General features: G+C 36.9%; 1 protein-coding gene across 1 annotated transcript in view; it reads right to left on the bottom strand.

Annotated features, from left to right (window-relative positions):
• LOC107753177 (myocyte-specific enhancer factor 2C-like) overlaps positions 1 to 18,540 on the bottom strand; it is a 69,465-nt gene that overhangs the window by 8,676 nt on the left and 42,249 nt on the right. The window contains exons 4-5 of the mRNA XM_016569299.1: positions 6,821 to 6,970; positions 4,563 to 4,711 (exon numbers count right to left, since the gene is read on the bottom strand). Coding sequence (XP_016424785.1) covers positions 4,563 to 4,711; positions 6,821 to 6,970 — 299 coding nt within the window. The remainder of the gene's footprint in view (positions 1 to 4,562; positions 4,712 to 6,820; positions 6,971 to 18,540) is intronic.

The following is an 18,540-nucleotide window of genomic DNA, read 5'->3' as shown; positions in this document are numbered from 1 at the left end:
TATATAATTTCTGTTCAAACAATAATAAAAAACGAATTAAAAAAAAAAAATCCATCACATTTAATTTACAAGTTATATTTGAAAAAATTGCATTCCAGTCATTTCAGGACCCTTTATTTCAACTGTAAAGGATCACTCCAAGCCCCATCTGGAGCACAATGGGAAGGTTGCCACTATCACATCTCATTTCCCAAGGCAGCAGACTCTATAAATGACATAAAATCCATGGCCCTTAACTATTGACACTGAAGGCCATCATTTGGCAATCAATGATAAATACATGTGTGCACATGTGGCTTTCTCTGACTACCAGAAGTGGATCAGACAAGCAATCTTTATTCCTCATCCACAATTGCTAACCCGACTTCATCATCTCCCAAGAACCAGTGGGGTACATTATACTGGGAAAAAATAAGAAGGATTGGAGGAAAGAAGTACAGAGTCTTTGTTTCAATCCAAATCCTTTTTTTTTTTTGCTTTCAAGGGGGAAATTGTGGAGTGCTGCATGGCTTTTGCCACTTAAAAGAGGGTTAGGAATTATACGGTAGACACAAATGAATTTCCCAATCATACACTCGAGAGGAAAACTAGACGCAGATGTCGTCCTCGGCAGCTTAGCCGTGGTGATTTTTCTTTAATTTGAAGGCGATGGTTTGTTGGTTGTTGGGCGATGGTTGTTGTTTTCAAATGAGAATTCTTGAAAGCGTAATTTGCACGATTCAAGGAAAAAAAGGAGGACATGAGTCGGGAACCAGGAAGAGTAACTGGGATTGTGAGAGATTGTGTTTGTAAAAGTGTGAGTGGATGGATGCTATGTGCCATGTGCACTGATGCATTTCCTGTCTCCTCATACATAGTGAAGTACGAGGCTCGAAAAACAGCTGGCTTGAGCTCTTCTCTAAACACTTAAACAGCCACACTTCATTGTTCACAGTGGATATGAGGAAATAACACTGCATTTGATCCCATGCATTTGATAAAAATACATTTAATCAAAAAAACTCATCCCTGCTTTTCTCTCTCTTAAATAATACATATAAAATTATGTGCTTCACATTTCTGCTTTTAAATCCTCAAAAATCATTCCCATTCACTTCCATTATGTGTCTAACCTTGATTTTTGATATGTGTACTCATGTCTTGTATTGAAGTCAAAATATTCATTTAAAGTCTTTCAACAAATCAACTTGGGCCACATATAAGATTCAGTGTATATTTGTGCATGTAAACTTTTTAGGTTCAAGCAGTTTGACAAATGCACAATCACAATGAGAAAATCACAGCACAAAAGGACTGAGCAATAGAACCATTCATACAGACTGGCCTTAGTTCTGCTCTGGTAACCATAGAAACCTGTGATTTCATGATGTGTGCAGATTAATTAAAGAGGCTTGTACAGTACAGTATGCTCGAATCACACAGGCCAAGGTGTATTTAACAACCAGGCTGCTGTCGTTAGTGATCAGCAACACCACGCAAGAGTTAAAGTGACCCATCGAGAGCAGATAGACGGAGACGACAAGTTCATCTAAGGACGTGTGCTAGACACTGCTGATGAATGAGCCACAGCGACTTGATTTATGGATCAGAAGCAGCACAGCTGGGATTCAGGTGGCCAATAAGTAGCACAAAACTCATTTCTCTCATGCTATTCACTGACTTTTACAGTTGTTTGTTCTAGAAGTCATTGAAAACAGCATCTCAGAGCCAAAACCAGTGCGCTAGGCCACAACAGTGTCCATCTACTGACTCACGCTGTTTCCCTTGCAAAAGCCACACAAGTCTCTTCCCTGTGCGCTTGTGGCCCAGCTATCGCCCTCACAATGGGGAAGTACTAAAATTACAGCTGCCCAGAAACAAGTGGTCCCCTCCTCACACACAAATCGCCTGATGTGTACACATGATAAAGGAGCCGATACTATTTCTGGGGCTCCGCAGAGGAGGCTTAACTGTAAATGGGCTTGGCCTAAGTTTCCACTCAGCATCAAAGCAAGCTGACTGGCTAGTGTGGTTAAGTACACGCTAGCTTTCCCTGCGAGTTGGAACATCTCTGATTTCTTGTTGTGGTGTAACGGACACATTTAATCCTGTTGTCCGTGTTTGTTGATTCGGTGTTGAGGTTTTAGGCAAGCCCTGGTTCTAGCAACTGAAAGAATTCCACATGTACTGCTACTTCAATGACCCGTAAACTGCAGAGGTGTGGTAGGAGCAGATGCCCAGAAACAGTAAATTAACAACAAAAAACGACGCAGAAAGAAAAACTCAACGGACCTGCTATGAGACTCCACCTAAGAGGTAAAAAATGACCGGCTGCTTCACTTTCTCAATTGTGTTGGCTGACCTCTCCAGATCTCAAAGCACAACCCTATGTGTCACAGATACATAAATACATGTAGCAGAGGATTTGCGGTTGTCTGAGAATGCCAGTGTGCCGGCCGAACAAATAACTGTCTGCGACAAACATAACCATGACACACTTTTGCTGGAACATGCTGGCAAAACACCATTTAAACCACTTTAAAAAAAAGCTGAAAAGATAACATTTATTTGAAACAGAATGTTTTAACTTTACTCTCACCTTTGAATAATGTAATGCATTCTTGCTAAATAAATGTATATATTTTTTAAATACTTTTGTGAATGGTATTAATATCTATCCATCTATCCATCCATCCATCTATCTTTTACTTATCTATCCATTCATCCATCTATATACATACTATATACATACTTAAAAAGAAATCAGTCATTTTTAAACAAGAAAAATACTAAATAAAATCAAGCTTTAACTAAGGCTAAAGAGAGAGAGGAAAAAAGACTCATGAATATTCCTGTCATTTTCACTATTAGACCATTAAAACTGAGGCTGTTTGTGTCGTTTGACTCTCTTCGACTCTTGTTTCCAGAGTTGTGGCCTACATCAACTCCACACTGCGCCCTGTGTTAGCCTGTAGTCGGCACAATGGCTATATTTGATGGCTGTAGACCCTGAACGTGGACAGCAGGGCCACACTAACAAGTGGTACTTTTGTGCATTCCAGACAGTGTGGAGAGGAGGTCAGTTGACAGACCTCACCCTCACCCTCATACAATAGACCCCAGGCCAGACAAGGTTACCCAGCTGTGTCCCAGCAACCCAAAAGCCAAGTTCAAAACATCTACAGTCCCGTTTTAAATATCCAAGCCATTTTGCAGTGACCACTGGCTAGTGGTTAAGACCGGCAGACCTTCATACACACACAAATGCAAACAGATGCACAGACATGCATACACTGACATCCACATATACCCAGAGACTCGGAGGCAACCACAAGTCAAAGCACCACTGTGACTGTATATCAAGTGGATTGTTTTTGTATACAGAAACTCTTATACAAACTTCTCAAAAGGATTGGGCTACTAGATGGTAAAATAGTCCAAGTATGTTTTAGTTGTTATCCTACAAAAGACATAAAGCAGAAGTACAGGGTGAGAAGAGAGTTGTGTGCTATCATGTTCGGATGAGCTGAAGCAAACAAACAGAGGACACAGGACAAACAGTGCAGCATCTGGCTGATGCCAATATGCTTGTTTACCTCTTTACTAATAAAAAACCCTGATATTTACAAAGCTTATAGGGACAAACTATATTAAAGAGCACACAAGATGTCGGTGAGCATGTGATTTCACCAAACCTGACAAATTCAGCAAGACAGTTGTTTAATGCTAAAACTAAAAGGTTTAGTGTCATTAAGATTTTTTTCGTAAGAAATTAATAGTTTTAATTCAGCAAGGATGCATTAAATTGATAAAAATGGCAGTAAAGACATTTCTATTGTTACAAAATATTTCTATTTCAGAAAAATGCTGTTCTTCTGAACTTTCTATTCATCAAATAATTCTTAAAAAAAGTATTATGGTTTTCACAAAAATAAGTGTTTCAATCATTGATAATGATAAGAAATCAGCATATTGATTTCTGAAGGATCATGTGACACTGAAGACTGGAGTAATGGCTGCTGGAAATTCAGCTTTGCGATCATAGGAAAAATATTTTAAAATCAATTATTAAATATAATACATTTAAAAATGAATATATTTTTAAATATATTAAAACAGTTATTTTATAAAATTATAAAATTTATTTTTAAATTGTAATAATATTTCATAATGATACTCTTTTTATTGTATTTTTGATCAAATAAATGCATCATCAGAAAGCATAAGTGACTTTCAAAAACATTAAAAAGTTCTTACCAAACTTTTGAAGGTAGCGTATATGGTGATTGATACACACATTAGAACAAAAACAAAATTGTTAAGAAATTATTTTGCAAGAATTGGAGTGAAAAAAAAGAAAGAAAGAAAAAAAAATATTACTATTACTATTTAAATATTACTATTTTCAATTACTGTGGCTGTTGGGTTTGAACCAATCCAGTTCACTTAATGACTGAAGTCTGCTAAGAAATGACTGTGAATACAAGCCCAGCTTATACAAACAGAATGCTCAGCTGAATATTTGTGAGGCTGGTTAGAGCTGGAAGAGAATTTGTGCTTTTTTTTCCAAAAAAATTGTGTTTTTACCTGCACTAGGTGGTCTGTGTGTGACCCCGGGTGACGTGCTGTTTCTCTGCAGGCCGTGGTGGGCCAGTGGAAGCAGGTTATGATTGCCTGGGTATATCTGGTTATTCATGGGGATGGGCATCTCGTAGGTGGAGGAGGGCACAGCCTGGTTAGAAACAGAAACAATATATATATATATATATATATATATATATACCATTAAGATAATAATTAGTAATGTAAACTACAATAATAATGGTGACGACTAAGAGTTAAACGCACTGAATACAAAGGAGAAGTGGGAAAAAACAAGATAGACATTTTGACTAATATGTTGCATGCAATGACATCAATCCTTAGAACTCCTGCGAGGTATTTCTGTCCATTTTCTCTGTTATCTACCATAAATGAACAAGCCGAGATGACTCTAAACTCTCTAAATCTCTGTAAATCCTCTTGTTCGAATCACTCCAAAAGACACAGGCTTAACCTTGAAGAGACTCCTTCCTCCTTCATATTATGTTTATGTTTAAGGACAAAATAGCCCCTAATTTTAGCCCTGTGTCTTGAGGGTCTGTAAGTGCTCATCTGGGAAAGCATCAACTGACAGGAACTGAAGAGGAGCATCTCGCTCTTTGTCACTCTTTCATTCTTCATTAACTCACAAGGCCACAGCAATCATGGCTTAAGGCAGCCAAATAATTTAAGGTCTTGGTGGGCACAGCTTCACTTTCGTTAGGTGTTCATCCTTCCGTCTTTACCCTCATGTTCTCTTTGGAGTCTCAGAGACCCCAAGGCCCTTTTAATAGCTTGAAAAATATTAGTTTGATGCTTCATGACTTTCTCTAATCTTATGAGAACTGGTTATAATCCAATTTCTAATCTGATAACACCAACCATTCGTTGTATTTTTTGCTGGAGTAAAATTCAAGCATGCTATTAGATAAAAAAAAAGTGCATGTTTAGATTCTGACAAAAAAAGAAGGATACTGCTTCAATAATATCAACCTGCTTTAATTAATAAAACGTATTAAAAATTATAGGAAAATAAGAGGTTAATAACAAAACTACTAAGTACATGATTCAATACAAACCGAACATGAGGAATCTTTAGCATTTTTGTGCAACTTTCCTGGACTCTCTTGTGTCTTTATTATATATTTTTTTTAATGGAAAAGATTTCCACATCTTTATGTGTACGTGAGCCTAGGCATCTTCTGCATGGTGCCACTCTTTCTCTTTGTGCTACTGTACTCTCTAACCGGGAAAATATAACTCAGTCACTGTGATCACTATCTTCACCACCATCATTTACCACTTCACCCAACCCAACCTAATTCTCCTAACCCTAACCAATAAAACACTATAGCTTACTGGACAAATCTTTAACCACACAAACGTACATCAGTATTTTGCTTTGAAACATCCTTAACTTCTCAAAATCATGTAAGATTTGAAAACTTTCAACTGACTGGAAATTACTGTTTATTTCATACAGCACTGGCAGGTAGACAAATATATATATATAGATAGATGATTGATAGACAGACAGACAGACAGGCAGTACAGTTTATTTCTCCTAATTCTGTGACACACATAGTTAGGAAAGCACATGCACTTTAGGTTTGCAAATTAATTTGTTTGTTTCAATCAGGCTGTAGGTTCAGACATGTAATGAAGAGTATCTAGTCCTGAACACCAATCAATGAAAGGCCTTCCAACGCACAAAATATACTTGAGGTTAATATGACTGTATGTCTTACAATAATTGTCTTTGTGCTTCTTCTTGTTTTAGTCGTATCTCAGAAGTGCAATTATCTCCCATGCATCCAAAGGCAGTGCCAGCGTCATTATAAATGCTCGATATACTACATCTGCATGATATACTGTATATACTTTAAATGAGTTCTATATATGGTACATAAGGTTTTATCAAGATTAGAATTAATTGCTTTGTTTCTTCAAATATGTTTGTTAGCTTTTTCACAGAGCTGTTAGTTTTTCGCCTCTCCTCTCTTCACTGTACTTACAGGTATCTTCTGAGTCTTGATCATTAGATCAAACTCTTCATTAATCTGTTTGTATTTCTCCTCCGTGCGTGGAGTGAGAGCGAGAGCAGACTCGAGCTCCAGGCTCTCGCCGCCTTTGTTCTCCTTCTTGCTCAACGCCTGAAGGCCCGCGCAGGGCGGACAGTGAGCCAGAGCACACGGAGAGACAGAAAAAGAGAGAAAGAAAAGGAAGCGTGAGAGGGCTTGTCTGAGATGCAGGTACTTACACATATCCTCTGTCTGCTGATCATGTGCAGATCAATGTCGTCGTTGATTTTACGGTACTTCTGTTCCTCTGACTCTGGGCTGTGGCCCACCGAGTCGTCTGCGTCAGGGTCTGGGCTGTCACAGCCATTTAGACCCTTCTTTCTCAGGGTCTGTAAATACAAGTTTGCACACAGTTCAAATACCAACCACCACAAAGACCCTGAGATGGGTTTCATACAAGCTGTATTTAGACAGGATTAAACGGCATACTTTCTAAAGTTTGAAAACCATCCATGAAGAGTCCACTTCAGAATTTGGGGGAAACTTCCTCAAAACAATTATGTATAGTTATATACAGTATCACTGAAAAGTTTGAGGTCAGTAAGATTTATATATTTAAAGAAATGAATACATATTATTAAAAAAATTATCCAAAAAAAAAAAAAAAAGTAGCACAACTGTTTTTAACATTGATGATAATAGGAAATGTTTATTGAGCACCAAATCAGCCTATTATAATAATTTCTGAAGGATCAAGTGACACTAAAGGCTGAAAATTCAGCTTTGCCATCCCATTTTAAAATATATTTTAAAAGAAAACAATTTATTTTAAAATATTTTAAATCAATATTTCACAATATTACTGTTTATATTATATCAAATAAATGCTGCCTGGTGAGCATTAAAAAAATGTCTTCCAACAATATTTTACAAAAAATATTCTTTCAAAAACTCTCACCAACCCCAAACGTTTGAATGGTAAAGTATGTATTTAATATAATAATAATTTAATTTCATAGTTATTTAGGTCAATTTATTAGCAAGTCAATCAACTTGTAGATCACAGTTTGAGAACCACTAGTGCAGAAACTTTAAAAGGGTTGTTAATGAAGAAATTAAAGCTGATGGTTTATTTTCTAAAATTCTTTCAAGTCTTGCTTGCTTTTAGATTATTTTCTTAAGGTCATGTTATTTATATTGATGCAATATAAAATAATCATAAATATTCCTTGTAAGCTGGTTTAAAAGAAGCTGTCAAGACAACAGGATACACACGCAGGAAGGGCCAACCTAAAATGCAAACGTTAATATTTAACCAGGTCTGGGTACCAAAGAGAAAAATTTCTAAATGTGATTTTAGCAGAGTGGAACAGGCCACAGTACAGAGACGCCTATAAAGCTGGTGCAAATAGATTAACAGAGAGACACCCAGTGAACCTAAAATGATACTTTTGATATATATATATATAACCATTAAGAACATGAACCAAAAATGGGATGAAGCTGAAACGTTGTGCTAAGCTTAAGCAAACAAGCTAGTGTAACAGTAAAAGAAAGAATTGTGGGCTCTGCTGATATTTTAAAGCAGCAGTTTCTTTCTCTGCCACCTGATGGCCACCTTCTAGTAGGAATGAGATCTTCCTCTCACAGTAGAGTCGGCCTATGAGAGAGTGTCTGCCAACTGGGAAACGTTACTTTAGAATTAACACTTAAAAAAAATAAAAAACTTGCCACATCTTAAATTACTAATAATTTACTACACACCATTGTGTTCATTGAATGTAGTTAAAGAAGGAATAAACACTTGAGGCACACTGCCACATGCTGCACCACAGACCCACAAAAAGTCTTCAACTCTCTCGTGTAATTATCTGCACAAGGTTCTTGAGGAGTCTGACGTCTCATCAAAGTGAGACGTTCCACTGGATCGACTTTCTCTAAGTATGGCGTGGCGGGATATTAGCCACCATGTAGTTAAAGAAGGAATAAACACTTGAGGCACACTGCCACATGCTGCACCACAGACCCACAAAAAGTCTTCAACTCTCTCGTGTAATTATCTGCACAAGGTTCTTGAGGAGTCTGACGTCTCATCAAAGTGAGACGTTCCACTGGATCAACTTTCTCTAAGTATGGCGTGGCAGGATATTAGCCACCAGTTAACATATGTGCAGCTCTCACACATAGTCCTTCTCTGCCTTCATCTGCATCAATCACGATAATTCATTTACTCTGCTGACGTGAGGGCTTGATGAAGACAGGTTTCTCATCCTCTTTTCTTTGCTATGACATGCTTCTTTTAGGTGTTGAGGGATTGTGTGGAGAGCGACAATGCGTGATGAGAGCTTTTTTATTCCTTTATACATATTGAGCTGATCAAATGCTTTGAAGACGAGTACCGGCATGGTTGTTTTGGGCGAATGAAATAGAAAATTATGGAAATTTTGAGATATAGTGTGTCAGTCATTAAAAAGACAAAGTAAACAACTTCATAATGTTATATAAAATTGTTGAAATAGTTTCAAAGTTGAAAATAAAAATAAAAATGACTGGAGTATGTTCTACAAGAAAATACTTTTTCTACTTCACGTTAAATTCAATTTGTTACTTTACCATTTCTTTGTAATTGTTTGTGAAATTTACTAACAATTTCTGAGTTCAATAAAATTGGTTACTTTATTTTTTGCCTCAAATGATAGGTTGCCTCCTAACAACAGAACTCAGGTATTGCCTCGGCAATGGGGTGGAGGGAATATTTAGGGTGTAGAGCGGCCGATGTCAATCTGAGGCAGAGGAGTGCAAAGAGGCAGAGTAGACTATAGAGTGCTGATGGGAGGGCATGCTGGCTGAGTGAGCGCTCAAGCAGGGATAGGCAGTTTAAGACCCAGCATGCAGCCGCTGTGAACACCCTAAAGGTCTGCCGCTACGCCACTCATTCCAGATATGTGCACCTGTCAGAGTATCCACACCTGTCACCAGCCCTCTCTCTTTCTCTCTTTCTTTCTCTCTCTCTCTCTCTCACTCACTCACTCACACACACACACACACACACACACACACACACACATTCTGCCGTAGGGGGATAGAGTTAGCCAATCACAGGATGTATGCTGAAGATGGCCATAAATGGCTAAACAAACACCCATTACTCAGAGAAAAAAAATAAATGCTCACATGTTGCTCTTTCATAGCTCAGGAGCCTAAGTGGAGGTCTCAATTATATGTGTCTGAAGCATCTTTTTTTCAGGTTCATTTAAATAAAAATAAAAAAGTGAGATAACTGACATACAGTAAGAGTACAGAGCAATACAATTAATTAGTACAACTCATATAATGTGATCTTGGAAAATGTTAATGAAAAAAAAATGTAACTTTTGATTGCAGACTTTGGCATCTTGGCAAATATGAGCATATTTTAATTACCAGGTTCATTTTCTCAGTAGAAGTAGATTCAAGCAAAAGTCTTCATTTGACCTTTAGTTAATCTCATTGCTAATAAACATTTGAGACTTTAAAAAGATCTAATTAAACAACACATACATTTATTATAATTATATAATTTATACGTTAAAACAGGTAATAATGAATAAATGTTATAATCATACAATTTACATTTTATAAATAAATTAAATTAAATTAAATTAAATTTGTATTAATTTGTTCAACTTGTGGACAACTTGGAATGTTTCAAGGTCGACCAGTGACAACAGATCCATTTGTTCCACATTAGTTTACAGGGGTCTGTTTCTAAGTAGGGGACTTAAGCAAAAGTTTCTGTCTGAACTCCATTTAATAAAATGGCTGTCTAGGAGAAACAACTGAGATTTTAAAGAGATCCCATTCGAATTTTTTCTTTCCTATGGGTTTATAATGACTCACTCATAATCACTCCCATGCTCTTCATTTCTGAAGGGAGGCAAAACACACAGCCAATGCAACTGATTTCCCAAGAAGCAATGGCAACATTAATGCTTCCAGTTTGTCTATCTAAAAATAAGATACAGTAGACAACAAAGACCCTGTACTTGGACCAAGCAGCGAGAACATTCTGACATCTTAATAGCTCTGCAAGATGAAAGCTGTGTGATCGTCTTTCCAAAACATTATTGATGAGGAGTAATCAATCTAACAAAGTGGAAAATGGCCAGGCGGGGGTGAGGGGGGTTGACAAAAAGCTAAAATGCACAGAGATAGTCAATAGAGAGCTGTGGAGGGATGAGCGGCTTCTGAGAATCAAGAATCAGTGGAGACAAGGAAGGGAAAAGTGTGGGAAGGAATATCTCCTTCAATGGTATGCTCCTAATTAAACTCTTTCATACTTCTCATCCCTCCTGGCTCCTTCTGTCAGACCTCCTCTCAGGGCTGAAGCCTAAATAATGGACTGATATCAACTACGGTCTTGCAATTCCAGCTGTAATCAAGCCAGAGAAACTCGAGTAGCCAAAGACGATTCCCTGCTGTCTTCACTACTGATCATTTTACTCTGGCCTCTTTTTAAAATCTGAACAGTGTCCAGTCCTCATTTAGACATCTAGTTAAAACCAGGCCAGATTTATGAGGCATTCTGACCCAGACAGACCATCATGGTTTATTTTCAAGAGGATTTCTGTTATGGAATGGAGCTAACAGGTTTGCAAGGAGGTGTTGAGAAAGTCCCACATTCAATATTCTGCTTATCGAGACCAGGAGATAAGCTTTATTTATATGATCTGACAACAAATAAAAAAAATCAAACAGCTTCATTCTGTTCTTTCCGGAATTCAAGCTGTCTTCTGTGTAGGGCTGCACGATTAAACGTATTTTAATCGTGATGAAGAATTCTGCTTACCTCGATTAATGAAGCATAATTGTCTGTGATATTCAACCACTGGCTGTTTATCCTGAAAACGTTTTTCCATTTGACATTTCCATTGTCTTGCATTGGTAACAAGCCAAACATGAATCTCGACTATGTTTTTCTTGCGATTGTATAGTTGCTGAATCAATGCACTTATGCACCTCTGTGCTACAATACAAAGTTTTCCTATTTGTTTTAATGTTAACAATTTGAAATTACTGGAATTATTATTAGGAGTTTCACAGTTAGATAAACTTTTCAATATTAATAATGTATAGAGTGTGTTAATGTATACGGTAAATATAATAACTCAGGAAACTAGATGAAGTTAAAAAAATCTGTGTATAAGTTATTTTGATTTGTGCTCACGTAAAAGTGCAATAATTTAGATTAAATGTAATGATTTTTGATATTTGCAGAATGAACAAGCTGTTTTTGCAGCTTTAGTTACAACAAATTATCTTTTTTCATTAAGAAGTTTTCAGTTATAAAAGTTACAGTATGTTTTCCTGACACAATGAACTCTTTTATCTCAACCGATCAAGGACAATTTGATTTCTCATGATTACAGTAAGTAATGGATAAGTAATATCATACCTTGAGCATCTAATTACATCCTAGAATGGATGAACACAGGGAAAGACTAAATCCACTTAAAATTTTCTATATTTAGGCATTTCTAAAATTAAATCTATTCCCGATATAAAGGCATAATGTGAAGTAGTACAGAGAGAAAGACGAAAGCTATCTAGCTGTTTGAAGAGTATAGCTGTTACTCAAAGAAACATTATTCTTAATGATAAACTCTAGGGAAAAAATGGTATGCTTGTGTCTTTATTTACTACCTTTTCAATAGTTTTTCAGATTCTGGTACATGACTGTAAAGCGCGTCATCTCATATTCTGTCTCCATGGCTGTTAGCAAGACAGACAGACAAGTCATTCATATGACCTAATGGAGCATCCCATACATGCACACAATGACACTCAGTCAAGCTAAATAAAGGGGTGCTTATACCATGGCCAACTTTCCATTTGAAACATGCTGGTTATGTCTTTATGTCTTGTTTTATTTCTAGAGAGACAGAAGGACACCTATCACGCGCACACACACATATATTGAAAGGGCTGTGATTCTTTTTTTGGACAGAGTGAGCTGTGAACACACTTGCTTGCACACACACACACACACACACACACACACACACACACATCAGTTATCAGCTTTTGTCTGTAGGGGTTCTTATCATGCAGCTGCATTACAGGAAGGGGCAGAGGGTTTTGAGGAACAATGCGCAGGCACCTGACCTCTCTGGCATGACCTTGTGTTTCCACACCCTTCAGACCCTGTGGGAGGGGACACTGCCATCTACACCCACATACAGAAATAGATCGCTCATTTTCCACTGACAGTATGAGGGACAGCCACAGAGGACAACCTTGTTTCCTTATCTTAAGCTCTGATGTCATGTGTTGTGTTGATTTAACATTAGTTTACACTGCAGTGGGTTAGTTCCTTCTAAAACTATTTTAAAAAAATGTTGTAATTGTTTTAATTGATATCCATGTAGCTTCATTATGCATTTTTATTATTACCTCATGTTAACTGAGAGATTGCATCCAATATTTGTACGTTAAAAATGTATTTGTCACACTGCAGTAATGTTTATTAAAAATAAACGTTAACACTTGACAATAAGATTCAATTTGTTAATATTAGTTAACTGCATCATTAACATGAACTAACAATAAAACAATCTAAAACATATATTGTTAATTTATTGTTAATTTGAACATTCACTAATACATTATTCAAATCAAAATTATTAGAATTGTATTTATTTATTTAATGGATTTCATCTAGCATTAACTAATAATGAAAAGTTGTACTTTTATATAATATTAACAAAGACTAATACATATTCCAACAAATATATTACTTAAATGTTAATTAATGCATTAATTAACCTTAACTAATGGGACTTCATTATAAAGTGTTACCAAATAAACTAATGAATGAAATCACATCATAAAACATAGTGAAAAAAAAAAATCTTTAGGGGACTTAAAATACACACTTTCTCTTATACATTCATTAATTTAAATCTAAAATCGTTCATATAAATTTTAACCTACAATCACAGCCCTTTCTATAAATGTGAATAAGTGTATGTGCGCACTATTCTGTGTCTGTAAAATGGAAGCACTGGACTAGTCATTCAAATCCGTTTCACTAGCTATAATCAACCTTTAGAGTCTTTATAAATAAATAAATAATAACAGCTTGTATCCGCTGGATCAAATGTTTAGTGGCACCCACAGGTCTGGCGGTGGAGGGGGGATGCAGTGCAAGGGCAGCGGTTCACTAGAGGCCTCCACACAAGCTGTTGAATGAATAGAGTCTTGCTTACTCACCCTGCCTCTCCACGCCTATTCTTCTCCATTCGCTTTGCCAGCGCAATAAGCCAAGTGCTAAATTTAGCAACAGAGCATGCTATTTTTAGACCACTACCATTTTTTCGAGACATTTATTAGGGGAAGGATACTAAAAAAAACCTCATGCACACACACACACACACACAGACCCACATCACACACACAAACGGAGGGAGGAAGGGGGAGAGGGAGGGGGCTCCTAATTTAGACACATCTGAAATGCACTCATTTTTAAAGTGTTGCTGTAAACGCTTTGCAGCTGTTTCCAATCAGAGGGAAGTGTAGAGAAAACACGAGAAATTTAGACCGAGCAAAGGAGAGAACGAGAAAGTGAGGCAGAACAAATGTTCTCGGTTCTCCTCGCTGACATCCAGCAGCCATGTGGTAGAAGTTCAACAAGTTGTTCTAAGGCTGTGGGGTCAAAATGCTCTGGACTGGTGCTGCTCCTCACTGAATGAGTGATGAGATCTGCTTTGAAGGCTAGAGAGATGTCTCACACACGTGTCAAATTTGAGTTATTTTTCAACATGTCAAGGATGTGTCGAAATTTTAATCTGGTTTGTTATGATATGAAGACTTCTGAAATCTTACAGTCTGCAAGAAGCCAAATCATTCTGTGATATTTATATATATATATTTAAATCTTTATTCATTTATTAATATGTACACATATTCACTAATGTGTGGGCTCATTAAGATTTTTTTAGTGTTTCTGAAAGTAGTCTACTATGCTCACCATAAAGGCTGCATTTATTTAACCAAAAATACAGTAAAAACAGTGATAGTGTGAAATACTGTTTTAATTTATAATAACTGTTTTATGTTTTTATATGTTTTAAAATGTAATTTATTCCTGTGATGGTAAAGTTGAATTTTCAGCAGCCATTACTCCAGTCTTCAGTGTCACATGATTCTTCAAAAAGCATTCTAATATTCTGATTTGCTGCTCAAGAAACATTTCTTATTATCAATGTCACGGGGTTTATTTTTCTTAACTAGACAAAGCCTCTTCTGAGTTTAATGACAAATTCTGGCAAAAATATTGAGCTTGAACAACGCTCGGTTCAATTACCATAAATTTATTGACTCTTCACGTGAGCCATTAATAGTATGTGTGTGTGTGGTGGTAGATTATGGTGATACACAAATATTTCCCTCTATCAGATGTATGTTTGTTTGTAAGAGGACACAGTTATGTCAGTGTGTTATGTCAGAGCAGGTCTTTGTAAGTTAAATAAATGGTCATTGAGTCTTGGCGCTGAGAGAAAATCGCTGTAGGCTAATGTTCTCTCTGATCTCTAATTACTCAAACTAGTAAGAAAGAAAGTCTTTTCAAAAGACAACTGAGGGAATATTTTACTGGAGCAGCCTACTAATGTGCAAAGTCCTTATGAGGAAAATATCTTTTAATTAACTCTTTACTGCCACTTTGAAGAGAAATGAAAATGAAATTCAGTTAACTAGTGTACCTTGTCCACATTAAGCATTTTCCAAGAGGTTTAATGAACCTGTGTTGATCTTATTTTTTTCCCTTTCTCCTTCTACTTTAAACAGATGCAAGTTGAGAGAAGGCTGACGCCTGCAACCCTTCTCACACGTCTCAGCACACGGCAACACATATGAGGGTGAAACATCGTGAGGGAGCTTTGCGGAATCTCATTAACCAAGCAGGTAGTCATTAACAGTGTGACCTTTGGAAATAATCACCAGCCTCCCTCCCTGTCGCTCTCTCTCTCAGTTTGTCTCCAGATGCTTGCGGCTAAACGCGCTCCTTTCTATTGCCGATTTATTCAGAAGTTGTGGCGGTGAGAGAAGAGAGAAGATTAAAAGCTGGCTGTTCAGATAAAGCTAATCTATGATGCGAAGGGTTTGGCAAACTCTCTCTCAAGTGTTTGTGTCCTGTTGACACGACCGCTCCATGTGATGATGGGAGTGTTGACATGAGTAAAGCATGCAGCCACAACGTGCTTCTTTTCTTTCATGCTAATCTCTCTCGGTTTTACCTCATTTTTAATAACTGTGCTGCAAAAAAACAAAAAACAAAAAACAAAAACACACACACACAACAACAACAAAAATTAGAATAGTGCTTACTAATTAATAATTTAGCTGTCATTTTTAACCAAAGTGATATGCAACATTAATTTACTGATTTTATATATTTAAGTAATAAAAAAAAAGTATTACTTAAATATATAAAATCAGAGCTCTCTCTCTCTCTCTCTCTATCTATATACTATCATATTTTACACAATTCCTTAATTTACTGAATTTATATTTGATATAATAAAATGTTTAAAATTATATACATTTCTATTATATTTTATAAACAATATATATGAATATTTTACAGCATTCATTCATTTTATATAATAGCATAATAAATAAATTAAAATAAATAAAATTAATGTATATAATTGCATGATGTTTATTATATATAATTTATAATGTTTTATAGTATGTTTAATTTTTATATTTTATTATTCATTAATTTACTGATTTAATGTAATATAAAATGTAATAAAATAAAATAATAATGAAACAGAGACTTTGGTGAGTATCAATACAACTGATCCCTCAACTGTTGTTAAAAAAAAAAAAACTCAGTTTAGCTCTAATGCTCCACACATGCTGGGAACAGTGTATTATAGGAAATGCACCACACGAAATTCAGATGTGGTTGGGTAATTTCAAAATCACACAAGGTCCCCAGGTAATACTAATCCCGTGCGAATAGGGTTTATGGCTGTTTAAGTTTTTAATCTCCTGCCAAATAAACGCTGCATTGCAACTGTGCCAATAAGAGAGCATTTTGACAACCAAACCATGTTGTTGTGTTTTTGTTGTTTTCCCCCCCCCTGCTAATCTAAAACTAGATAATTTGACCTTACACAAGCACTCGTAATTTGTTCTTTCTTCGTGACTTAAAGTGTAATTATCTGGACCTTCCCACCTTTTGTCTAGCCCCAGATGTTAAGACGTAGGAGACTTTTAATGAGTTTTTGTGTATAAGCTAAACGCGCTAGGAAAGGTGCTTCGATTGAGGTATGAAGAGCATGTAAAAACTGACAAATATGTTCTGTGTATGTGACTTAGCTTGCACAACAATGAACACACTTGTTAATTTGTTTGAACCTGTTTTTTTAATTTATAAAGGTCCCAGTTAACTATGAATCTATCACCATTTTGTCTTGTACTTAAATAAAATCAAAGCGAAAATTTCATTTTGACAAACATTTTTTTATCTATCTACAACTGAGAAAGTTTTCATCTCTCGCAAATCATTTTTCATGTATCTTTTCTCATGTTTATATCTTTTATTACGCAAATGCCAAACTGAGAAAAGTACAACCGTGTACATTTCAGTTGAATGAAAAAATGTCCTGACCTACGAAAGCAGAGATAAAAATGGATGAAAACGGAAGGCATAAGCAGAAAGAAAGAACCAGGGAGAGTAGAGTAGGGTAGAAGAGCCTCTAGCCTCTCATAAACAGAGCTAAAGAGGCTGGGCAAGCCTCTCACTGCCTCTCTCCCAACAACGCTAATTATCAACCAAAGACATGCTAATTACATGGAGCTTTATTGCTAATGTAGCGGGCTGCTCTTCAAGACACCCACACGCTGCGCCCGGCTCCCCTGCCTCTCCTTATCCTCCCACTGCACCCCACAGGCACTCCAGGCAAAGATTGCTCGGATTTGTGTGTTTTATATGAGTGTGTGTTTTCAGCCCGTTTAAACAATGCTAAATCTTTGTATGTACAGCACATGTTTGAGACGGTCCATAGCCGATACGTGTTTGTCTAACATGTCTCGCACACACTCCACAGCTCAAAGCTGAACTATGGCACTGATACCCCTATGCCGAGTTCCCCCTCCGGCCCACCCCAAGGCCTCGTCCCCATCCTGCCATCACAACAGGAAGTCTGCTTTGTTCCTCTTTACCTCCTACCGCCCACATCCCCTGGCCGTGATGTAACCTAGCAGCAGAAAAATGGGGCCCTGCAGGAGCTCAGCACTTCAGCGTCGACAAATCCAGTTAGGGCAGCATTTTAGCCACCTTCAAATCGATTTCTCCAACACGAAATCTGGCAAATTGGAAAGAAACTCCACTAAAGCTGTTGCTTGGTGAAGGAAGCAGTTTGACTCGCTATGCTCTATTTTATTTCCACTTCGATGTTTGCGTGTGCTGATTTTCTCAGTGTGCTTTGAATTTCTGTCTTCACGTGGCAGAGCAAACCATGATGTTTAGGACTTGCTTTTTAAGTAGAGTGCAGCACTCTAAAGTTGTTCTACAATGTTTCAAAAAAATGAAATATAGCGTGTATGAACATTTTACTTTTATCTCAGAGCTCAAAAGAGGTTTTGTTAAAATTGTGAGAATGACCTATGATAGCCTTGAAAGTATGTTATACAAGTAACGTTTTCATATTTTGCACCATATACATCAAGCGTAGTGTTAGTTCTGGCAGGTCACGTTAGTCAAGCTCGCATCAGCTGACTCTCAGCTGATCCCCATCTACCTATAGGAATACGACACCTATCTAAGCATTCATATATAAGGTCCCTCAGTGTGATCAGCAGTTTTCGCATTGCTCAATAGCTAATTACCCTCCTCCATCCCCAACTCCTCCTCTGTCAGTCAGGATTCAGCCATCTGATTCTCCTTTGAACCAGACTAATTCTAAAA

The sequence above is a fragment of the Sinocyclocheilus rhinocerous genome, unplaced genomic scaffold, assembly GCF_001515625.1.
Source record: "Sinocyclocheilus rhinocerous isolate Xijiao unplaced genomic scaffold, SAMN03320098_v1.1 scaffold3063, whole genome shotgun sequence".
NCBI lineage: Eukaryota > Metazoa > Chordata > Actinopteri > Cypriniformes > Cyprinidae > Sinocyclocheilus > Sinocyclocheilus rhinocerous.
This window is presented reverse-complemented; position numbering and strand designations above follow the sequence as displayed.